Source organism: Carcharodon carcharias, chromosome 4 (assembly GCF_017639515.1).
Source record: "Carcharodon carcharias isolate sCarCar2 chromosome 4, sCarCar2.pri, whole genome shotgun sequence".
NCBI lineage: Eukaryota > Metazoa > Chordata > Chondrichthyes > Lamniformes > Lamnidae > Carcharodon > Carcharodon carcharias.
The window spans coordinates 34,602,752-34,628,407 of NC_054470.1; the positions used below are offsets into that span (position 1 = coordinate 34,602,752).

The following is a 25,656-nucleotide window of genomic DNA, read 5'->3' on the forward strand; positions in this document are numbered from 1 at the left end:
CATTACATAAAGTCTCCCAACTGCAGCCTTTGTCCTGCTTGGAGTCTCTTTCTCTGCTCCTCTCTCTTTCTGGGACTCTTCTTGTCTGGCACTCTTCTCAACTGTGGCACTCCGCTTCTGATCACATGACTGGGATTTTTGCATCAATTTTTTTTTCTCTTTTTACACAGGCACACCACTGTCAGGATGGTCAAGTTTTTGACTGCCGGATTGCGCTGCACTGCCCGCTCATGGCCCGTGCATGCTCAAAACCCAAGGCCTGTTGGGACTTGGGAGATTCAGGTCCCCCGCTCCATGAGAAGTTAAGTTGGATCGCACCACACCTTACCCCTTGGAAGAAAGTAAGTTTCACCAAGGTTAAGGTTTCTTTACCATGGCTTTACAATTTCTTTACATGAAGTACTTAACATCATAAACGTTTAACAAATAACTTATTACATATTGTACAGATAGCCTTTTCATTTCGTTCCACAATTACACATCTCATATTATAAAGTTACAAAGGCTTAACTAACACAAAAGCAAATACATGCAGCAAGTAAGATTACAGCAGGATTTAAACATCGTAGCATTAACATAGCTCAGCGCCTGTGTCTTCTCCTATGCCTTTCCTTTAACTCTACAAAGAATGCTTCCCTTAAGTCCACAGCCCAACAGATGGCATTTTCGTTAGCTGTGGGCATAATTCCATCTTTTAAGTTCATTTTACAAACTCAAATGTGGTAAATTCTCATTTTGAGACAATAAGGTCAAAATGGCTTTATCATGTGCCAACAACTCACCTCTTCTCTGATCAAAAACCCTTTCGGCTATTTCAAGAATGTTACTGAGATGCTTTTTATGTTCAAATAAAAGTGTGTTGTTTTCTTGTTGGGTTTGATCTTTGAACACCTTGAGATCCTTTAATTTCTCCTGATCCAATTCCAAACATGGCTTATTTAATACTTTCTGTGCAATGTCAGCAGTTTCCTTACTTTGGACTTTTATTTTTCTTTGCAATACTTTAAGTCTCCAACACAATTCACGAACCACATCATTCCAATCCTTTCTGAGTTTTAAATGGTCTTTTGAGAACTATCCATATGCCTGGATTCCTGCTGCTTTTAAAGTTTGGATCTGTTTTTCCGTACCACACATTGCATCCTCTTTATTCTCCAGATTGCATCAGAATTCAAACACTTTATTGCTTTTCTCACAACAAAGTTCTAACAGTTCATCAGTCTTAGTTTTTAATTCTGTATTCAACCAACTATTCTGATTCATCAACAATTACTTTTCTTTCAAGGCGTTTTTCACAATACTTAAATAGACACTTCCGATACTTGAAATTCTTCAAGTTTTAATTGAAGATCTATCTTTGTTGGATTTCCTTCTATAGGTTTATCATTTAGACATTTCAAGTCCTCATTCAAGTGTTCTACTTCCTGTGACCAACGCTCAAATATTCTCACCGATTCTTGTTTTTCATTAGCAAACTCATCCTTTGTGCATGAAAGTTGGTTCTGTAAGCCGATCATCTTTTCCTTCAATTGCTTATCGGCAATAAGCTTCTCGTGTTTGGATACAGTAATTTTGATGAGTTTGCCCAGATTAGCTTGATCAAGCAACTGCTGTTACACAGTCTTTGCCATTTTACCATCTACGCTGGCCATATCATTACCCAGTACAAAATCTACTCCTTCAATAGGTACAATTGCCAGTAACAATTCCATTTACTAAGTTACTTCGCAAATTGACTTTATGCAAAGTACAGGTTCATAAATCCCATGAATACTCCCTATTAATACGTTTTCCTTCAACAAACCATCTGGAACACAAATTGTATCATCAGCCACTAACAATGACTGAAATGCTCCAGTATATCTCAAAATATTATTATTTTTCTTGTTTTGTTGGAGGAGTAAGGGAATACTTCTCCCTTAGAGAAGAAACCTCTACAACCTCCACTAACTTGACTCACTTTAGCAGTATTCAAGAGAGAATACCCTTGACTATTCTAACCTGCATTTCCCATTCCAGTAGGTTTTGAGGGAACATGTTTCAATTTTACCATTGCCACTATTTTAATACCTATTTCCTGTTCTGGAGATTCCTTAAGTGTTCTTATTACTGCCACCAATTTACTGTTCAGCTTCCAAGAACTGGCTTTGAGATGCCCTATCTAATGGCAATGAAAACATACTGGTTTCTTTACATTACTTTTATCTTCTGTCCTATCATTTTTATTGACTGGAACATCTTCTGCCTTCTCCCTAAAATTAGACTCCTTTCTATTCCTCCAGCTTCCCTGTAGCTTTGCAAATGGAGATCTACTCCTGCCCGCTCCCCCCCCCCCCCACCCCCCACCGCCCACCCCCCCTACCCCCCCCCCCCCCCCCCCCCCCCCCACCCCGTTGCCTGTGTGATGCATCATATCCATCTGCCAGAACTGCTGCTTCCCGTATCCTAGAAACCTTACAATCTTCCAGGTGTGACCTAATAGTTATGGGGATGTTGTTTCTAAGTTATTCCAGTATTATCAGCTGTCTCACACACTCAAAAGTTTGTTCTAACTTCAGAGATCAAAACCACCTTTTAAACAACATTTATTTCTCCCTAGCAAGCCCTACAAATATTTCATTTTTTCTTTAAAGTCTGAAATTTCAACTGATGGGTTTCAGGGATAAGCTTGTAAGCTTTAAGTACTACAGTTTTAACTACCTCATAATCTGAAGATTGTTCTTCCGAAAAGCTAGAATACACATCCATAGTCTTCCCGACCAAAATGCTTTGCAAAATGAGAGTCCATGTATCCTTTGACCACTTTAATTTCGAAAGAGATATTAAAGCTCTCAACTCGGTCATCAGTGACTTTAGGCACTATGTAAACACTCTGTTATATCAAATCTTGGAACAGGACACGACTTCTCATCCAAAACACTCGACTCTCTTTCATCCCATAACCTAAGCTTTTCTTTTTCAAGTTCAAGTTTTTGCTTTTCTCTATCTCTTTCTATCTCAAGCTGCTTCATCGGCAACTGAATTCTAGCCATCTCAACTGAATAACTGCTATCTGGATTAACTTTTTCCATTTCCAATCCCAGATGCTGGGCTTTTACCTTGATTATATCTGTTTTCTTAGTTCTTGCTTTTACCTCTAACTTCAACCTTTTTGCTAATGCGATTAACCTAGCCTTGGTTAATTGCTGAAAATCACTTGGGGGATAAATCCTCCCTCTCCAGAAAAGTTGTAGCAAGTGACAAAGTCATTCTGCTCTTCAATCAGTATAGTAAAATTCACTGTGGAAATCTGATCAACAAGCACCATCACTCATATTTATCTGTGGATTCACATGAAGGAACTCTTCTCAACTATGGCGCTCTGCTCCTGATCACATGACTGGAGTTGTTGCACCATTCCTTTTTTGTCTTTTCACGTAGGCGCACCGCAGGATGGCCGAGCCCTTTAACTGCCAGGTTGCACACCGTGCGTGCGTGAAACCCCAAGGCCTGTCGGGACTTGATGTTCCCTGTTCCTGTTCCATGAGAAGGTAAGTTGGATCTCGTCACAAAATCAACACGCACATTGCAAAAGCTGTAGTTGCTAAGTTCAAGCTGAGTAAGAGAGTGTGAAACAACAACAACCTGATTGGAAACACCAAATTGTGAGTCTATCAAGCCTGCATCCTTTGGACACTCCCCTACAGTAGTAAGACCTGGGCAACATATACTAGGCAGGAGAAAAGGCTGAACAGTTTCCACTTTCACTGTCTCAGACATATCCTCAATTCAGCGGTCCTAGAGCATGATAATTCTATTAGCAAACACTCATGCTAAGCTAAGGATATCTGCGCTGGCTCAGCCATGTTCATTGGGTGGACAGCCATAAACCCAAAGACCTTTTGTAGTGAACCGGCCAATGGGTCATGACTTGCTGGACGTCCATACCTCCGCTACAAGGAAACCTACAAGAGAAGTATAAGCATGGCGGACGTTGACACTGACATCTGAGAGATAGCTGCCGACGGCCATGACCGCTGTAGGCTGAATGTTTTAAGGGGCATTGGAGGTCAGCAAAAGTGGAAAATAGAGGCCAGAGAACCCTGCACCTTCTCAGCCCACTGACCAAATGTGGCAGAGACTGCCATGTCAGAGTGGGGTTCCTGAGTCACAACAGATGATGTTTAACATAGAGCTGAACATCACAGTGCAAAACATCATCTCACGAGATGGAAGGCTGCCTGCATACACTTATACTTACACAGACAAGCCTATCCCTAACCACATGCCTGTATCTCTCATCAGCCACATCCCACTAACAGTTGCTGACTCCATTTTCATGTGCGTGCATTCCTGGAAAATATTCTCTAAACCACCTCATGTAAAAACTCCCATTGGCCTAGTCTTTGGCCCTTTGTTTGCCATGATATTTAAGCTCACTCATTCCTTCACCTTCATGTCTGATGCTTAGGATTTTGATGCAGGGAGAGGAATGTCACCTTTTTAGTTAGGAAAAGAGCATATGTTGCAGTGAACTAATTTTTGTGGGGAAGGTGTAATGAGAAAAAATTCTGCTGCATATTTTCTTGCCAAACAAATTAAGATGGTGAATTAAAATATGAAGATAAAATACCATGATTTCTCAATCCACATAATTAATAGTATGATGATACAGCATTATGCTAATATGCTATTACTGGTGGTGCTCTGGTTTAAAACCGAGAACAACATTTAATTTCTTAAAAAAAATTAGATTCCTCATTCTTTTTAAGTATTAAAAATGTAGATTAAAAGGTAAAATAGGGCATATACTTACAGCAACACTGGGTAGAAACCTGATCCAGGACATTCAGAAAGCTTGGATTCATTTGTGGTAATGGATCAAGGTCAACTTTTTTGAAATCCTCTGGACAATCAGGCTTTAAGTGCCCTTCTCGCTTACACAAGCTGCATACTATTATGGAAGCCTGTTTAGCAGAAATGGTGATGGTAATTTTTTCTTTAAAAAAAATAAGTACTGCACATCATTAATGCAATCAAATATGTAGTTGCTGAATGCAATATTAACCAAATTGTGGAAGTTTCTGCAAGAATTTTTTCCAAGCTTTAACCATTCTGATCAACAGACTCAAAAGCATTCATGCAATTGATCAAAATGCAGCACCAGATTCAGGGAAAAAAAAATTCCAAAGGTGGAATTACCTTGCCCTTTGTAAAAACAGCTTTACTGAACATATAAAACATATTGTCATCAATGCTTTGCAATTCATTTCCATGCAAGGGTGTTCCAACTTCCTCAAGAACGATTTCCTTATTTATTTCATACTGAAGTTCTTGTTTCTGCTTCGTAGCTACTTCATTTGAAGTAGTGTGTCTGACTAGCTGAGATGTCACATCATTTCCACACTTTACTGGTGTATGTCCCTTCCAGTTCAGAAATCCATGGTCAATCACTCCATCTTCATCAGACTGATTAGCTTCTTCACTAGACTCAGTACATACATGCTCAATTTCTTCTTCTGCTGTAAGACTGTCCAGGTGAACCCGTGCAGTGATACTTAGATCCAACTCATCATCATCACCATCATCGTCCTCCTCATCCTCCCCTTCTTCATTCCTATTTAATGTTCCTTTGTGATGCTGCTTTGGCTTTTTAGAGAAATTATGTAATTCATCTGCACTGTCAGAGCTTTCTTTAGCTTCTTTATTCAATTTTGTTCCCACATGTTTTGCTTCTAGTAGTCTGGAGTTTTCCACTCCAAAATCATCACTTTCCATGTTCTGAGGATTCAGAAAGCACTCAGAATCTGAAAGACTTTCAGAATAGAAGTGATCTCTGTAACAATTTGTATGCTTCGCACTCAGTTCCTCATCACTTGAGGTCTCATTATCTGCTTCTGTAGATTGTTCGAATTTACCTTCCTTTAGTACCCTACCAGTAATGGTTGAACTGTCTTTCTGCTCTCCAGATGTATCAAACAGTTCTTCCTCATTTCCACTTTCTAAAAGATCATCACTGTGTTTATCTTCACCTTCTGGTTGATTTAGATCATCCTCATAAAACTCATCCCCAGTAATTCTAATTTTTTGTACATCAGATATCAGCTCTTCCTCTGTGAAGCTCTCACTCCCACACTCTTGTACTGTTTTTAGGTTTCTATAGGAATCTTCAGAAGGCCGATTTTCACCACCTTTACATATAGCGTTATGACGCAGCTGTGAGCATTTTCCATCAGGGCCCTCTGCTGAGCTAGCAGATGCCATACTACTTAGCTGTGTCTTCGAGGGATAAAGTTCAAGCAATTCCCGTTGATCTACCACAACATTAGATGCCCCTTTAGAATTACTTTTTTCATTGTCTCTTTTCTTGAACTTTGCTGACTTGTACTTTGGCAATGCAAAATACTTGTAAGTTGCTCTTAAACAATGAATGATGTACTCATATACCATTTGGCTATTGAGGGTTCGTGCAACATTTCTCTTTACAGAGTATGGATCTGGAGAAAAAAGGACATGATTAATGATGGTCAGTAACTACATTATTCATGAAAATAATATCTTATTCACTGAATTTTATAGTTGGTTTAACGAGTCAATTCCAAGGACATTTTAGTAACTTGGAGCAAGAGCACATCTAATACCACTAGTATCACATTTTGTGGCACCTGAAATAATCAGAGAAGCAGCAAATCATGCAAAACACCTTTTTATATATGGATAATGTAGCCACAGATGATAAAAACAAATAGGGCAATATGAGTTATTAAACATCAGAGAAAAATATTAAACTCTACCATTTTCATCACCTCAGACTATTTAACCCTTTTTTGTTATGGTTCTGGATAGACCAAATGTTACAACAACTTTCTTTGCAAGAGATTGATTAGTAACCCATAAATATTGTTAGTTCTCATATGTTATGTTTTGTTTGAAGGTTATGCATGTTGTTGTAAATGCAAAACTACATTCATATAAGCATAAAAACTTCTTTCCTTATCACACATTTTAAGTAGTTTACAAAGCCTTTGAACCTACTCTCAAATTATGTAGGGCTAGACTAATTATAGATAATGTATTGATGAAAACTTCATAAGACAATTACTGTTATAAGCAATGTCAATCAAAGATGAATAGGCAACTCCATGTTAGGTGAATGGGAGTCTGTGATTTTTTTTTTGAAGTTTTGTGATAACATACTGCAAACCGGACAATTAAGAGAAAGCCCAGCCATCTTTCTACAATGTTCAATGGAACCACTACCATCAAGGTCCTCAAAATCAAATCTGAAAATCCCCCCTATAACCTGAACTTAAATGGACCGACCATATAAACAAGAATACTATAAAAGCAAGGCAGAGGTTTGTTACAAAGTCAGCAGTACAATGGTATATTTACCATTAACCCGGATGAATACAGCCACTACAATATTCATGAAGCTTGACACTACCCAACTTGATCAATGTCCTTGACACTGGAGGCAATACGCCACTGCCACAACTGTCTTTGCACCATCACAACTTGTATTCATAGGAAAATACAGGTGCCAAACCAAAGGAGGAGTTATTAGGTGAGGTGACTGAAAGCTCGATCAAGTAGATGTCAAGGAATATCTTAAAAAGAAGTAAGAGGGGTAGAGAGGTGTAGGAATTTAGGGTGAAATTTAAGATCGTGGGACCTAGGTGACTGAAGGCATGGCCACTGATGGTGAGGTGAAAATATGGAGGAAATGTACGAATTCAGAGTTAGAGAAAGAACTGGGAGATACTCAAACACAGGGATAAGAATCTTAAATGCATTGTTGGGAGCCAATTTAGGCCAGTAAGGGCAGCAATGATGGGTGGTAATGAATTGGTACAAAATAGAATATAGGTAGCAGAGTTTTGGATGAGCTCGAGTTTATGGAACATGGTGCCTGGCGGGCTGGCTAAGAGAACAGTAGAATAGTTGAGTTTGAGGTGAGTAAAGCATAAATCAGTATTTCTAAAGCAGATAAGCTAAGAAAGCAGCATATGTGGGTGATGTTATGGAGGTAAAACAGGCAATCTTTATGATGGAGTGGATATGAGATCAGAAGCTGAGTTTGGGGTTGAGTTGGAGACCAAAGTTACGAACTGTCTGGTACAGCACAAGACAGCAGGGAGAAAGGAATTTGGTAGCAAGGATGGGGAATTTGTGATGGAAACCAAAGACAATGGCTTGGGTCATTCCAAGGTTTAGCTGGACAATACAGTGACTCATCCAAGGCGGAATGAATTGACAAGCAGTCTGACAGCAAAGAGGCAGCAGAAGACCCAAGAGAGGTGGCTAAAACACAGAGCATGGTGCCATCAAAGTACTTGTGGAAGCTAACCCTATGTCTGAGGATGATGTTACCAAGGGGAAGCATATAGATGAAGAGGAGGAGAAGGTTGAAGATGCATGAGTGGGACGAGAAGTCAGCCACTTCATTAGTGTGCAGTAGTCTAGTACATACTATCTGTAGGAAGCACTGAAGTAAATCAGCAAGCTTATTTCAACAGCCCCTTCTACACTGGCAAAATCTACCAAGGACAAGAGCACAAAGATCTTGGGAACGGCATCACCTGTAAGTCCCCCTTCCAGTCACACACTATCCTGACTTGGGCAAACATTGCTATCCAAACATTATTATTGGCAAAATTCCTGGAATCCACTATCTAACACTCTAGGTTTACCATCAGCATAAGAACAACAGCAACAACTTTTATTTATATAGTAACTTTAACATAATAAAGCATCCCAAGAGTCTTCACAGGAGATTTATAAAGTAAAATTAGACAATGAGCCACGAGGCAATATTAGGGCAGATGGCCAAATGTTTGGTCAAAGATGTGGGTTTTAAGAAGCATCTTAAAGGAAAACAGAGTGGTAAAGAGGTGGAGAGATTTAGGGAGGGAATTCCAGAGTCAAGGGCCTAGGCAGCTGAAAGCACAGCCACAAGTGGTGGAGCACAATTAAATTTGGGGATGCTGAAAAGACTAGGACTAGATGAGTGCAGGAATCTAGGACTGTAGGGCTGGAGAAGATTATTGACATAGGGAGGCATGAAGCCATAGAGGGGTTTGAAAACATGGATGTGAATTTTAAAATTAAGGCCTTACTTGACTAGAAGCCAATGTGTGTCAGCGAGCACAGTGATGGTAGGTGAACTGGACTCGGTGCGAGTAATGATATGTGCAGCAGAGTTTTGGATGATCTCAAGTTTACAGGGGGTAGAATGTGGGAGGCCAGCCAGGAGTGCTTTGGAATAGTCAGGTCAAGAGGTAACAAAGACATGAATGAGGGTTTTAGCAGCAAATAAGTTGAGACGGATGAAGTCAGGCAATGCTATGGAGCTGGACACAGAGAATGTGTATTTGGAAGTTTATCTCAGGATCAAATATGACACCAAAGTTACTGACAGTGTGTTTGAACTCAGGCAATTGCTAGGGAGCAGGATGGGGTCGGCAGATGGGGAACAGGGCTTGGAGTGGGGACCGAACACAATGGCTTCAGTCTTCCCAATATGTAATTGAGGGAAATTTTTGCTCATGCAGTACTGGATGTCAGATGAGATGCTTAAAAGTTTAACAACAGTGGAGGAGTCAAGAAAGGCAGTGGTGGGGTTGAACTGGGTGTCATATACATGGGAAAAATAATGCTGTGTTTGCAGGTGATGTTGCCGAGGTACAGCATGTAAATGAGAAATATAAGGGGACCAAGGATAGGTCCCTGGGGGATACCATTGGTAAAAGTAAGGAAGCAGGAAGTGAAGCTACTGAAAATAATACACTGACTACGATTAGATAGATCAGAATGGTACAAGGCAAGTGCAGTTGCACTCAGCTGGATGACGGGGAAGAGGGGTTGAAGGAGGATGGTGTGGTCAGCCATATCAAGGGCTGCAGGCAAGTCGAGAGGGAGGAGGAGAAATATCTTACCTTTGTCACAGTCACAAAGGATGTCATTTGGTAAGAGCAGTTTCAGTACTGTGGCAGGGGTAGAATTCTGATTGGAGGGATCAAACGTAGAGTTCCAAGAAAGACAGATTTGGGAGGTGACAACAGGGTAAAAGCGCCATAATTTTTTCAGTACAACTTGGGGTGGGCTTTGCCACACCACACCTTTCCCAAAATAAATTAAGAATAAAAAAGTACCTTATCTAATTTACTCACTTTTATACTTTAATCAATACATCCAACCTGTAGTTGTCAATGCACTGTATTTAGGGACAACTTAGAATTACAAAATATTCGTGTCCAACTGTATACCAAATTCATGATCTCCCTACCAACTGCAAGGGGATGAGTGCAGGAAGAAGAAAAACAGCATTCAGACTCACAATGAGAATAGATTGTTATATTTGTAGGTTTCTTTTTATACCTTCCACAGCAATTCTCCTTTTGGGCCAATCTTTAGCTTCCCGAGAAAGTGGTTCTTTGATCCGTATACAAATTATGTAATCAGCCAGTGCAAATTCCAGTGCATAAAATCGAAGCAGTTCAACCCACAGCTGCCCCACAGGTACAGAGTTTTGTTGATCCAGTTCAAATACAAGTGGAACCTACCAAGGGAATGTGGTTTAAGTTATTCAACTACCATTACTGTTTAAAGAAATGATTGAAATCTACCCATAAGTTAGAAAAACATACCGCTCCTTCATTAGAAATGCCATCATCCCCGCTTGCAGGTTTGAATTCCCAGATAACCTTGTTATTTTCTACACCTTTAAGATTGAAGTTGGCTAGGTTATCCACCATAAAACCTTCAATCTTTAAAAAAAAAAATAGAAGTTTTAGTAAAACAGTTAAGGTATCATTATTTTATTTATATATTCCAAAGAGTGTACATACAATTATAATCGCCCAAATCTTAACATGCCACTGGATCAGCAATTCAACTCTTTTTACATAGGTTGTGCTGTCCTGCTATTACAGTGGCCTGACACAAGGCACATTTGTTAGTGTTTATTCAGATGAACCTTTTCCTCCTCTTCTGTAAACACAGAGTCAAAAGATTGAAAATGGAAGAGGAAATAAAAGAAAGCTATAAGGTAAAGCTTGCAATCATAGTTAAGAAAAGCACAAAAATAACTGGCTTGATTATGACAAAATTAACTAATTGTGAAGATGCTGGTGCCAATATCCTTATTGCTATTTTTAAGAAATAAAATCAATTTTTGCTCCAGAGTTTTTCTTCTAAATAAATGTGACTGACATTTTAATTGACTACTAACTCCAATCAGTTCTCGGTTAAGAAATTAAATGTTTACTTGTCAAAATACACCTATGCTACTCTACAATTCCTTCTTTTCAGCAGATTGAAGTTAAAACAGAGCAGATTAAGTTATAAAAGTATGCAAATATTTCCACATCTTAAATGTGGCTTGCAAGTATGCAAAACCTCCTGGATAGCTAAAAGGAAGCAACAAAATAACTAAACTTTTTGAAATTATATCAAACAGGCAGCTTACCCATAATCCCAGATACACAGGTAGAATACATTCCTTCCTCTGCTGCAGAAAGTAGATTACCATCAAAGCAAATGCATAAGGTGGCAGTCCCCCTTCATCTGGACTATCAATGTGACAAAGCTGAAAACAGTAAGAAGTTTCTTTCAGTTACCCTCAAGTGCTTGTCCAATTCCCTGTTAAGATTATGGAATCGACTTTCATCACATTTTCAAGTAGTGTGCCAGATTCCTGCAATCTTGAAAAAAATTGCTCCTCACTTCTCTTTTGTCAAAGATTTTAAATCTATGGTATCTGGATATAGGCTCACTTGCCAGAGGGTATAATTTTTCTCTATCTACGCTATCAAACCTCTTAATATCTTGAAAACTTCCATTAGGTCACCTTTTAAACTTTTCTGTTCCAAGGAGAACAGTTCTAACTTTTCCAGCTATTCCGCAAAACTGAAGTCCCTCGGGGTAACATTCTGGTAAACCACCTCTGTATATCCTTTCGAAGGCCTTAACATTTTTCCAGGACTTGTAGCCCAGAAATGTCTACAATACTCCAGCTGAGGCCTAACCAATGATTTATTCAATTTTAGCATGATTTCTTTGCTTCTATATTTTATGTCTCTATTTAGAAATCCAAGAAAACCATATGCTTTTTAGCCACTTTATCAACTTTCCCAGCCATCATTAAGGGTTTGTGTATATCGCCACTGAGGTCCCTCTGCTCATCCATGCTTTTCAAAATGTGCCATTTATTGTATACTGTCTTTCCATACTAGTCCTTCCAAAGTGCAACGCTTCATACTTATCCACATTGAACTTCATCTGCCATGCTTCTATCCATTTAACCATCCTGTCTATGTTACTCTGAAGTCCACAACTATCCTCATCTCTATCTGCTACGTTGCCAAGTTTCATATCATCTGCAATCTTTATGATACTGCTCCCTACACCTGAGTTCATGTCATTTATAAAATTTAAGACGAATGGATCTAAAATTGAGCCCTGTAAACCACTTTCCAGTCTATCTATGACTACTATCTGCTTACTGTCTTAGGCAAAGTGATTTATGTGGAGAAAAGGTGAATACTTTCTCAATAGCTTCAAAGTGACTTATGTGGAGAAAAGGTGAATACTTTCTCAATAGCTTTTCAGACTTTTGTCTGCCAATATATCTTCAGGAAAAACATGCATTGTGTGGAATAGTTTTTGGCTATAATGCCCTAGCTCCACATTCCATTCTCTATTATGAGTCAGAATATAATAGTATTGGAAATATGCTAGTGTCTGATAAACTATTAATACATTTTTGAACTACATTTTTAAGTCAACACCTGAAATGAGCTTCCAGGGAGAGCAGTAAAGGCAAAAGCCCTGGAACCATTCAAGATTCTGTAAAGAACAATTGCATGGTAGTGCAGAACTTGAACATTGATGAAAAGAGAGACATCTTGCCAAAGCTTTTCGTTTTGCACTCAGCAGGACAAACACAAGAATGCCACCTTTCAAACTATCACAACAATATATATGACAGGAGAAAAGGATGCTGATTGGTTGGCAACTTGACTCTAGATTTTTTTAAATTTATTAGTTCATTGGATGTGGGCTTTGCTGGCTAGACCAGCATTCATTGTGCATCCCTAATTGCCCTTGAGGTGGTGGTGGTGAGCCACTTTCTTGAATCGCTACAGTCCATGTAGTGTAAGTACACCCACAATGCTGTTGGGAAGGGAATTCCAGGATTTTGATCCAGCGACAGTGAAGGAACAGCAATATATTTCCAAGTCAGGATGGTGAGTGGCTTGGAAGGGAGCTTTCTCTTCAGCACTTGCTGAACAATCTTGAGTGCACCAATAGCTACATTAACAATCAAATTAAGATAATTGGTAGAGCTTATAACGTGGCTCATTTATGCTTGCTACAAGTGACATACATTCAACATTATACTGTTGCTTAAGAAGGGAGGAAAGGATAGCCTGAGTAATTAGTCCAATCAGCCGAATCTTGGTGGTGGGAAAATTATTGGAAAAAATTCTGACAGATAGAATAAATCAACAATTGGAGAAGCATGGATTAATAAAGGACAGCCAGCAAGGGAAGAACATGTCCTACAATGACTAACAATAAAACTAAGTTGACTGAATTTTTTGAACAGGTAACAAGGAACATCAACAAGGAGGGTGAATGCATAATGCGTTTGATGTAGTCTACATGTATATTAGGAAGGTCCCACATGGTCTGAAAATTAAAAGCTCATGGGACCCAAGGGAATATGGCAAGTTGGATTCAAATTTGACTCAATGGTAGGAAGCAAAGGATTATGGTCAAAGGTCATTTTTATGAGTGGAAGGCTGCTTCCAGTGGAGTTCCACAAGTATACAGTAAAATTCATGTGCCCTGTCTCCCATTAGCATTTTGCAGCTCTTGTTTGGATTCTGACCTCATCGTTAACATCTGATCCCACTGGAAAGTATAAACCTACTCTGAGACGGAAGCAGCTGAGGCAAGTAAGGAGCCAAAATGGCAAATTTTCGCAAGATTACAGTGATAAAAAGTTCAAAATGAGGTAGTGTTCAGCTTGACAGGAGGGGTGAATTTCTACAGGATTCTTCCTGTCCCACTGTTGTAAATTTGGTGCAAGCTTGATGGAAATTCCATTTACACACATAAACTGAGATTCCTGCCACAGTTATAGCGGCAGAACAGAAATATTAAGAAATTCACCCCATTTCCTTTTTAAGTACAGAATTGTTAGTGATGATGGGATGGGAAAGGGTGGGGAAATTTATGAACAGTAAATATACACTTCAGAGTTTTCTTACAGTTAATGTATGTAATGTATGTTAATAAGTCAACCCAAAACACCAGCGAGAAGAAATTATCGTCTGCTTGCTTTAAGGATTGCTTAAATTTGCTGCAAAGGTGCGATGGAATTGAGCTGACAACTGTTGGAACATGTTACAATTCTCAGAAAAGGTTATGCATTTAAAACAATTTTTTCTAAAGAATTGCTACAGTTGTATTTTCTCAAAGAACCTTGGATACAGACAATAACTCATGACTTTCAGGCAATTGCACAACCACCTGAGAGACAGCAGAACTTGAAGGAGACAGGTAAGTGCATCAGACCTCCTGCGATTAAACAACTAATTGCAGGAGGAATATGTAGGGCAAATAACATTCCCCAGAAACCAATCAAGGGGCACAGAAGGATCAGATGTAAGGATAGCTGCTGTGAAGCCACAGGATAAAAGTAGGGTAAGAAACCTCTTTGTACAGCAATATAGAGGGAGACCATCAAGGAGTCTGGAAGCAGATCGGTCTTAGTCAGGTCAGATCCAATTGGCCTCCAGTCAACCTAGACTGACTACCTAGAAGGTAACAGTATGTTTTCTAAAATTGCTTGTAACTCAAACTTTAAGCTTTTTGTTAATAAAGCGGTTGTATTCGCAGTAAAATTGTATCAGTTATAATTCTCAATCTCTTGGATGTTACACTGCCAACATCATACTCCATGTTCATACCTATCTTTTCCTCAAAATTAGTGGACAATAATCAACTCCCTCTAGTTGCAGCAAAAGTGTAACCTGTCCCCTATAACAGAAAGTGCCTTTAGTTTTTCACTCTCTCATTCTACAAACCTGTATTCTGGAATTCTCTTCATAAACCTCTTTACCATGTTACTTCTTTCATTTTCAAAGTCTCTTCAAGATTGACTGCACCTTCTGCCTCCTCCCCTAGTATTTTCTCCTTGGGAAAAATTTTCCCCCCGTTTGGTGGGGGAGAATGCGGGAGCGGGCGTGCCTCTGATCGGCACCCCCGGTTGGGGACACGCTACCATTTTACGTGGGTGGGCCAATTAAGGCTGGTCCAGTGTGATGCCCGCTCAGAAGAGCTATGTGCTTCCTGCACAGGTGAGGGGATTCCCTCAGCCAGAAGGCTGAGGCATGTGCATGGAAGAGCGCACAGATCTCCCAAAGGCTAAATGCTGCCTCAGGGAGATTGGCTCGGAATTAAAATTTTTGATACAAATGATAAAAAAATTTCCCTGACATGTACCCTCATGTGACATTGTCACATGAGTTGGGACATGTCCATAACTTTTACTGAAAGATTGGATAAAAAGTTAAATACCCTCATCCCACCCGTGGATGAGGTTTCATGTTTTTTCCGAAGCCCACCAGGGCTCCCGGCCTGCCCGCCAACCTTAAGGTTGGATGGGCAGGTCCATTAATGAGCTTAATTAGTTTTTCAAGGGCCTCAATAGGCTGTTGACAGGTTGGCGGGCACGTAGCTGACTCGGCTGCGCTCCGGCTGGCTTGAAAATGGAAATGATGCGGGGTTACGTCAGGAGTTCCACGCAATGTTATCCCGCGTCACTTTGTGTGTTGGCGAGCGGGCCCCGCTTCCGCTTGCCAACCGGAAGATCCTGCCCCTTGCTTTTGTTCACCTCCCAGTGAAGTACATGGGATGTTTCATTACGTGAAAGGTACTTAACAACAGTAACATGTTGTTCAATGAACAGCACTCTGTCAATTCTACAGTAAGTTTTCTCCAAATATGTTAGGAATTGAGAGGCAATGACGCAATCATTTCCCATTTGAGAAGAGGAAGAAAAGTTAAAATCTGCCAGATGTTTAAAAATTCTCACCCTGAAGCAAAGCAAGCAAATTACTAAAAATAAAGCAAAAGGCAAATTAAACACAACTAAGTTAAAAGGAAAAGCATTTATTTCAATTTAAAAAGTGAAATATAGCATAAGTAAAATAATTTGAAATAAAACATTTTTACTTTAGTTACCAAACCACTTTTATTTTAAATAATGAATTTCTTACCTTTCCCCAAGATCTAAAGGCAATAACCAGTGGAGTAAGACAAGGTTCCAACTTTGCCAAGGCAGCTAAGTGACATGTTGTGAGCCATGCATTTTCATTGCCTGCACTCACTTTACATAAAAGGCCACTGAAAGGAATCAAAAAAAATTATATAATTATCAAAGAATCATAAGAGTGATTACAGCACTGAAGGAGGCCATTCAAACCTATCATGTCTGTGCCAGCTCTCTACAACAGCAACTCAGTTGGTCCCACTACCCTGCCCTTTCTCTGTAATTCTGCAAATGTTTTCTCTTCAGGTCCTTAGCCAATTCCCTTTTGAAAGCCTCAACTGCATCAGCTTCCATCACACTCTCAGGTAGTACATTCTCCTCCTAAATGCTTTTCATGTCACCACTGGTTCTTTTGTCAATCATCATAATTCAATGTCCTCTGGTTTTCGATCCTTCCACCAATGAGAACAGTTTCTCTCTATCTACACTGTCTAGGCCCCTCGTGATTTTGAACACTTCTGTCAAATCTCCTTTCAACCTTCTCTTCAATAAAGAGAACAGCCCCAGCTTCTCCAATCTACACATAAGGAAGTCCCTCATTCCTGTAAACATTCTTGTAAATCTTTCCTGCATCCTAATGCCTTCACATCATTCCTAAAGTGTGGTGCCCAGAATTGGGTGCAATACTTATTCCAGTTGAGACTGAACCATAATTTTTTTTAAGGGTTCATCATAACTTCCTTCTTTTTGCACTCTTATGCCTCTATTTATAAAACCTAGGACCCCATATGCTTTCTTAACCACTTTCAACAATTTGTACAGAAATGTTCTGAGGTGTCTCTGTTCCTGCACCCCCTTTAGAATTGTGTCTTTTATTTTACATTGCCTCTCCTTGTCTTCCTACACTCTTTTGCATTAAATTTCATCTTCCAGATGTCTACCCATTCCATCAACCTATGTCCTCTTGAAGTCTATCATGATCCTCCTTCCAGCTCACAATACTTCCAAGCCTTACGTCATCTTCAAATTTTGAAATTGCGCCCTGCACATGTATAGTTAAATCGTTTGGCATTCACAGTGACAAAAGTAAAGCACCTTTGTAGACATTAGATGAGTTACTGGATTTGTTCTTCATGGAAGCACACACAGGGTTGAGATCAGTTTCCGCTAGCTATTTCTGCACAGAACATACATTATAGTCTAACTAATCTTCACACCTAAGAACTAAGGCGAAGTCATGCATATTTCAAGATGACCCTGGTTTGCATGGTTTGATTTCTGTTATTAGATTTGGATAGAGATCTGTATAATAGGTTATTCAAAGAATTTGGCACATATCCACAAGCAGGAAGTCAGTCCATTAAACTAAGTATGCTGTGCTTGAAGTCCTCAAGGGGGTGTAGCAGGGTGGTCTTACTTGGGTAATGCCTTTGATTGACAGCTGTGTATGGGGTGAAAATATGGATAAGGGCCTTGATTATTTTATAATGCCTTTGATGGACAGTTCTGTGGCCAGCAGCTTCAATTCGAGCACCTAGTTAGTTTAAAGCAGTCAGGGGCCCACTGCTATTCAGAGGCACTCTAGTGAGAAATCAATGGATGAATTTCAAAGACCAATTTTATTGTTAAGGGTAAATGCAGGACAAGTATATGCTGTTTGGGCATTGAGGAGAACAGTAAAGGTTATAATTACTATAAATATACTGTCCATACTGAATTCTATTCATTTACCTGTTTAATAACATTATCTAAATTTGTTGGATTTTAGCCTGAGTCTTGGTTAGGGAAATGCATATTCTTCTGCCTACCAATGATAAGGTCACATGGTGCCACATGATATATTGTAAGAAGCCAAAGCTCAGTGGCAAGAATTCTCTGTTTGACCTCAGTGTCACTAGTTACCAATGGGTACACAAAGGCATACTCTCATTCATAACAGATGCAAGATCCACTTACAATCATGGTCAGCAAAGCTAAATCCAAGGAGAATGTCAAGTGTGAAATCATCAAAACATTTTTCAAAAACTGTACGTCAACAAAGATTTACCAGCTTTATATTTGCATATTCAGTGCAACTAATGAAAAATGGGGATTTTCTACATTCTTACGATGACCATAGATATTACAGCATTTCAAAACAATCTATTGATTGAGGGACATAATTTTAAGATATCAAAGGCTTACATAATTTAATATTTGCTAATAAGCAAAACTGAAAAGTTGTGTTTCTAATATGCTGAGTCTATGGGTGTGACTTGTTAAATTGCTTTTGCAAAATCAAACATCTTTTGAAACATGGGAAAAGGTCATTCAGCTCAACAAGCTTGACCCTTTTAAATTTGTATGAGTACAGAAAATGAGTGAATTATCAGAAGATCATACCTAGAAACAAATCTAAGAATCATCAGTGGCAAGGCTATTTGCAAAAAATCACAGGTTGAAAGCAATCAACACGAGGGAATAGCAAGAGAAAAAGCAGGAGAATTTTCCCCCCCCACTTTTTTAAAAGCTATATTATTTAAGTATATAAATAGAAGTGTTTCCTGGTTAGGTTAAGTCAACTCTTAAAATACCTAGTTACACCCAATTTCCAACTAGTTATTGTTCAATCACAGTTCCTGCTGCAAAATTAAGAATATTGTGAACAGAGAAGAAAGCCTTATATAACTGAATACTAGTCTTCCTGTATCTAAATGGGATTGATAGGATTCAAAGGCAAGTCATCCTCCCAGCTTTTTTAATTAGGGAATGGCAAACAGTGCATGCCTCCAGAGGAGGGGGAAAAGAGAAGAAAAAGGTAATCTTAAAACACAGTGCAATGAAAAAAGGTAGAATTTAAGTTTAGTATGACTTCTTCTGATGTGTTAAAATGCACATTATTAAATTAGGTTCATTAATGCTCAGTTAGTCTTTTATAAATGGCTCAGTTCACATTACATGTACAGTAATTACATTCAGATTAAGAAAAGTAAGTCCCGACAAACCTTTGCTTGTCTCTGCATAGTACGACAGGCACTCTGGCATGGAACTCCGCCTCAACATCAATGAAAGAAACTGAATAAATTTGGGAAGAGCAAAAAAATCTATTTAACAATTCTTCTGACTGTTAAACTGCTCTTTCTGCTCATCATTGGGGGATTTAATATTTATGAATTGAGCTAGTACTAAACCAACCTGAACAACACATTTACTAGGGACTGTGTTGACATACAAAATGCAGGTCCTTCAAAGGACCATTTGCTCAGGCCCAGTTACAAATTGTCTTGAGGTAGAACTTTAAGCATTGCTGGATGAACAATTAAAAGGCACACAATATTCGTCACTGTATAAACTTGGTGACTCACTTTCAGTGGGCAACAGTCTTCTAGAAAATTTTGACGAAGAACCCCTATTCTGATTTACTGGAGCGCTAATGATTAATTTTAGTTTTTGTAAATTAGCTCCTGGGATAGGACCTAGGGTCTTCTAGTTTTGACCTATTGGAAAAGGACAAAAATATTACAAAATGTGGCTAACCTTTAATTTGCTGATGGCATTTGGTTCAAAACATTATATATTTCTATATAGTCCATATGTTAATTTGTAAAGTGTGCCATTATTTAAATATGTCTAATTTAAGTGGGCAAGATAAATTTCTGTAGTTCTCATGTCTGTTTTTAGCTCCAGGCAAAAGATAGATAAATACAATTCAACAAGCTATATTAAAAAATACATGTACAACTGATATTACATAAGCATTCAATCTCATAAATGTATTATTCTAGAATATGTACTGGTTTCTAGAAACAGGGCAAGCTGAATATGCATGTAATAGTTGAAAAATATGTTCTCTTTCATTTGAAAAACTTACTATTATTCTTAAGGCTTTCCTGAACCAGTAGTAGCACATCTGGTTGATTCATCTGAGAAACAAAAAGGACAGGTCTACTTGTTTATGAAATAAATTCTTCACTTACTGCTTTCACATTAAACTCATTGCCTCCTTGCCCTATTACAAAAATTTCAAAATATCACTTATAAGATTATTAGGGAAATAAAAGAATACTAATTGTTAAATTCTAACTTTCCATATCAGAAATTAACTTTATTAGAAACTAACACGACTTTATTAGATTCTCTTTTTTGTAGGATGGCAAAGTGGGAAAACATAAAAGTAGGGCATAGTATAGAAAAGATGCCAAGGTAGTTGGACAACAGGAAATTATATCAAGGTATAAAACAGCTTAATTGCAGCAAAAATACTGGGTCCTTGAGGCTGTCTGTGGGAATTGCTTATGCATGTGAAAGTAGAAGCTTGGAATATCTACGCCACTGTAAAATACAAGACCTTGGAGTCTTAAGATAAGAGACAGCTGAACATGGATGGATTTGAAAAATGTTAGGTAATAGTGTGATGTTCACATGAAGGATACCTGGCTGGTCAAGGAAGATTTGGTCAGCTCAAGATGATTGAGAGAGGTGTTAATTGGATGAGAGCTAGCGCGAGCAAGACTTGACCAAAAGACTAAGGCTGCGAGAGAAACCATTTGTGTGCTATACTGTCCGGACCTTGACATGGGCAGTATAATCTGCATTAAACTGGAAATCACGGCCTGTGTTTATGACTGTAGTTTATCAGAAAACTTAATAAACTTGAACTGACTTTGTCTCAATAAAGTTGATTCACAACCAAGCTTTGCTGCCAAGTCTGCTCCTGCCTAAAAGGAGGGAAAGACCAAAAATTCTGACGCACAATGGTAATTTTGTTTGCATATATAGCTCCCAAATGTTTTATTTGTGACAAACTCACACCCATGCTCTATGGAGTCCTGGTATACATGTTAAATTTCTTCATGTATATTTTTGCTCATCTTTGGAATTCTTAACAGTTTTGATCAAAATTAAACATCTAAAACTTTTTATTTAATTCAGAAAATTAACAGAAACTCCATCTGTGACAGTTTTTGATGATATAGAGAGTATGGTGTAACCTAGTTATGGGACCATAGGTTTGAGTCCTGAGAGAATTCATTCCATGATGGGTAAAATGAGTTTCACATTTTAGCAGGCCATGGGGAGGAGTTTACAAAGTTACACAAGAAGTTAGGGAAAGCAAGCAGTGCTTGACAATTATCAGATACTCAGTCTAGACTGTTTGCAACTGTACAGAGATCAGCAACACCAGATGGTGCTACTGAGACAAGTCTCTCTTTTTGTAATTAGAATTCACAAAACATATATCAGACAGATAGCAGAGCAGAAATTGTATGGAGGTTTTAAAAGTAATCTATAAATTCACTGTTCAGAAGGTTAAACAATAAAGTTCATATTTGACCAATTATAATGTCGGACTTATTATCTAAAACAGTGTACTCAAAACCTGATTGCATACACAGTTGATGTACACAGTTGATGTACAGAGTTCTTTGTTCAGTCTTTAGAAACTTACATGAGCTGGAAACTGTATATCAATGTTAAGGTCAGAATCTTTAAAGCCAAATCTTGTACAAGAGGAGCCATACAGTCTAAGTGAGCAGTCTGGGTGATGTAAAAGAAGACCATTATATAAATACCATATATTTCAACAATGGCTTATTGCAGAATTGTAGTGAAATAAAACTACTTCAGTATAATACCAAAAATATTTAATTTATACCTACAGTATACTTGAAAAATTATTATAAAACAGAGCATCACAAATAAGCATCTTATCTGTGTAACAATTGTCAAAAGTAAAATTATAAAACATTACACAAGAATAAGTTGAACCTGGAGAGAGTTGCTGAGGAAGGAGATATGGCTGTGAAAGCAGATAATATGTACCTGGTAATAAAACCTGCAAAACTGTTTCCATTCTTCTTGTAATTTCATGCCTTTTGTTCACATCATCTTCAGTTATGCCATGCTCCTGTACTACCTTGTCAATGGCAGCATCAATTGCTCTTACTTGTGAGAGATTTGGAGGAGGGAGCTTTGTGAGCATTTCTTCTTCTTGCTTTTCCTAATAGCACAGACTTGAGTTAGCTAACCAAAAATTTTTAGTGTCCCAAACACAATATATATTCTTTTGTATTCATTCCATAATCTTATAAGAGAACCTCTCCTAAATACTTAACACTTTACACACTTTTCATTTCCAATAATTTAAGAGTTTTAAACTGAAAGATTTGAATAGAATCGCTGGTGCCTTTTAATGCTAAAGCTAGAAAAGGTAAACTGAAAAAAAAACAATCCTATAAAGCATCTATTCAGCTAAATAATTAGAATGAGGGTTACTATTTAAATAAATATTAAATCTTTTATAATGGGACAAATGGTACATTTGAATGAAGGCTATTTGATCAAAACCAGCAACTTTTACCAACTGTTGTATATTTGAAGAGATGAAACAATGTGATGTTCAGACAGGAGCTTTAAACATTCTGCATGTGAACATTTCTATTCCTATGTTTGAAAGTATTGCTGTGGTTTTGTTCCTCCATATGCAGCAAATATCCAGTCCCCTTGACATCAAGGAAAAGCGAACAGAATTTTAAGCTAATTAACACCATTTTTAAAAAACCTAAATTACGTAGGCCATAATTTTACCGTCGGCATGCGGTCGCGCGCCCAACACGCCAGAACGTAATATGACGTCGGGCATGTGTCTTGATGTCATCACGCACTTGCGCAATATTTCGTTTGGCCGGCGCGCACCAGAGTTGGCTGTGTGTCCGCCAATAATTGAAAGGCCTATTAAGGACCTAATTAACTTGAAATTTACGCTGCCATCCAACTTATTCGTTGGCAGGTAGGAGAAAAGGCCAAGTGGCCATTACATTTTTTAGGAAACCTCACCCACGAACAGGATGAGGTGTCCTAAAGCTATTACAAATTAAATAAAAACTTTCTTTTGAAATTAAAAACATGTCCCATCTCCTGTGACACAGTCACCTCAGGGAGACTGAAGTGCTCTTTCGTGTGCATGCACAAACTGCGCGCCAGGCCCGCTCTCCCTCCTCCCCCCATCTGCACAGGTAGCGCTCAATGCTATTGCTTGCGATCCACGCAGGGTGGGCCTTAATTGGCCCACCCGTGTGAAATCGCGGTGCGGAGCCGATCGTGGGCAGCAGTCGGCTTCGCGACCGGTCCCGCCTGCTCGCACCAAGCCTGCCGACACAGGAAAAGTTCAGCCCATAGATTAGTAAAGCAGCATTGAGCTGGAGGTAATAAATGATTATGAGCCAATAAAATCATTTACTAAAATGTGCTCCAGAACTTGACCTTCACCACAAGTTTACACACACAGTAGGCTGGATTTTACACACCCTTATTGGTGACTTTGAAGGCGAGGTGGAAGGGTGGGGGGGATAACATGTCAAATCCAATGGGTGGCCTTCCTGCTGCCTACCTGCCCACCCCGACCTGCCTGAAATTTTATGGGGGATGGGGAGGCATTGTGTGGCCGATCCTCCCTTGGCCATCATTCCATTGCTGACAGTATTTTATCCATGGTGGGGTGACATTCATGCCATGAGGGGAGCCTGGTAGCTTTAGCTGCACAGGCTGGTATCAGGCAAGAGGGTGGGGTAGGCGGGCCCCCCCAGGCCTTTCAGAGGCACTCTTCCTCCTACTCCCTTCCCACACAAGGTCATCCACCCACTTTAACCCTCCCCCCTTGACCTCTTGAGTCTGTTCCCCAATCCCCCTTGCCCAGACTCCTAGCTCCAGGCTTATCTGGGCTCCTCCGCATGGACTCTTCGGCTTGTAGTCCCAGCGGTGGCTAGTGCTCCCATCTGCTGGCCATCTAATCAGTTAGCAGTTCTCTAAGGTGGGACTTCTTCCTGAGACAGGGGTGAAAGTCTTGCCTTAAAACAATTAAGGCTGCTCCCAGCGCTAACTTGCTCCAGGTCAGCCACTGGGGTCTTTGGTGGGCTCCTCACTGACTTTTTAGCTGGGGGGCAGGAACCACAGAGCCCTGTAAAATCCAGCCCAGTGATACAATAGAGGTTCTCTGCATTTTCACTCCTTTTCATTTGTCTCTCTGTGTACCTTTTCTATCATGAATACGGTGCACTTAGATAGAGTGCCAAGTAAGAGTAAACCCCCCCCCCATCCCCTAATAAATATGAAATTCTAAAAACGTTTTGCAGATATATAAGCGGATTATGAAGTAGAAATATTTCACAACAATATTGAAACAAAAATACATCTTCAATACTTAAAGTCTGCTCTTAAAATTTTTAAAACTGAACCACTACAGTCCTGCATTGAAGAACTGATTTCAAATACAAGCCGCACTCAAAACTCAAGTTATGATGCCAACAATATCATATTCGTGACAGCAAGTCCTCAAATGAATTACAACAGTCCTTACATAATTGAAAGACTGTCTGGAACTTATCATCAATAGTTTTCATCAGCACTGATTTCCTGCACGGAAAAGAATTCCAAGATCAGATATTTAATTAAAAGCTGTCTGCAGTTTAGAATGCTTATTGCAAGTCTGGGAGCAAGTGTGATCTAAAGACTAATATAATACTAAATATTAACTAAAGAAATGCAAGTACTTTTCAGACTCCTAGAAGTAGCCACCAGAATGATAATGTAATAAGACTATGGCCAGGTTAAATGTTCTGGGATATGGAATATCTCTTGAAGGTGATGCTCATTTTCCACAAATATCTTGGGCATCAAGGGAAAATATAACAGCATCCTTTGTCTTTTTTACTGTCTTATTCATAGCTCTATTCACCTTGTCTCCTGATTTCTTTTAACCTTAATGTTTTAGCTGACATCCGCAGTGCCACCACATGCAATTTACTGACAAGTCATAGAATCAGAATTGTTACAGCACAGTAGGAGGCCATTCGGCCTATCGTGTCTGCGCTGGCTCTCTGAATGAGCACTGTACCGACTGCCACTTTCCAGCCTCCTTCCCGTAACCCTCTCATTCTTCCTTTTGAGATAATAATCCAATTCCCTCTTAAGTCCTTCAGTTGACCTGCCTCCTCCATACTCTCAGGCCCCAGGTTCCAGATCTTAACTACTCACTGCATGAAGAAATTTCTCATGTCTCCAATGTTCTTTTGCCAGTAGCCTTAAAGCTGTGCCCTCTCATTCTCGATCCTTCCAACACTGAGAACAGTTTCTCTCTACCTATCCAGACCCCTCATGATTTTGAACACCTCTAAAAAAACTCTCTTCTTAATCTTCTCTTCTCCAAGGGAAAGAGTCACAACTTCTCCAATCTATCTACGTGACTGAAATTCCTTAAACCCAGAATCATTCTCATGAATCTTATCTGCACTGTCTCTAATGCCCTCACATCTTTCCTGAAGTGTGATGCCCAGAGTGAGGTGCAATACTCCAGTTGAGGCCAAACCAGTGTTTTATACATATTTAACATAACCTCCTTGTTCTTTTGCTTTGAG

At 39.2% G+C, this 25,656-nt stretch overlaps 1 protein-coding gene across 8 annotated transcripts in view; it reads right to left on the reverse strand.

The window, feature by feature from the left end:
- The window catches only part of LOC121276881 (terminal uridylyltransferase 7-like), a 96,924-nt gene that overhangs the window by 35,390 nt on the left and 35,878 nt on the right, over positions 1 to 25,656 (reverse strand). For 7 of the 8 annotated variants that reach the window (XM_041185491.1, XM_041185486.1, XM_041185489.1 and 4 more), the window contains exons 5-14: positions 22,067 to 22,244; positions 21,693 to 21,781; positions 20,115 to 20,166; positions 19,249 to 19,318; positions 16,272 to 16,398; positions 11,450 to 11,569; positions 10,629 to 10,748; positions 10,360 to 10,540; positions 5,182 to 6,476; positions 4,796 to 4,946 (exon numbers count right to left, since the gene is read on the reverse strand). In XM_041185491.1, the coding sequence (XP_041041425.1) occupies positions 4,796 to 4,946; positions 5,182 to 6,476; positions 10,360 to 10,540; positions 10,629 to 10,748; positions 11,450 to 11,569; positions 16,272 to 16,398; positions 19,249 to 19,318; positions 20,115 to 20,166; positions 21,693 to 21,781; positions 22,067 to 22,244 (2,383 nt within the window). The remainder of the gene's footprint in view (positions 1 to 4,795; positions 4,947 to 5,181; positions 6,477 to 10,359; positions 10,541 to 10,628; positions 10,749 to 11,449; positions 11,570 to 16,271; positions 16,399 to 19,248; positions 19,319 to 20,114; positions 20,167 to 21,692; positions 21,782 to 22,066; positions 22,245 to 25,656) is intronic. The other variant, XM_041185490.1, reaches the window with a different exon arrangement.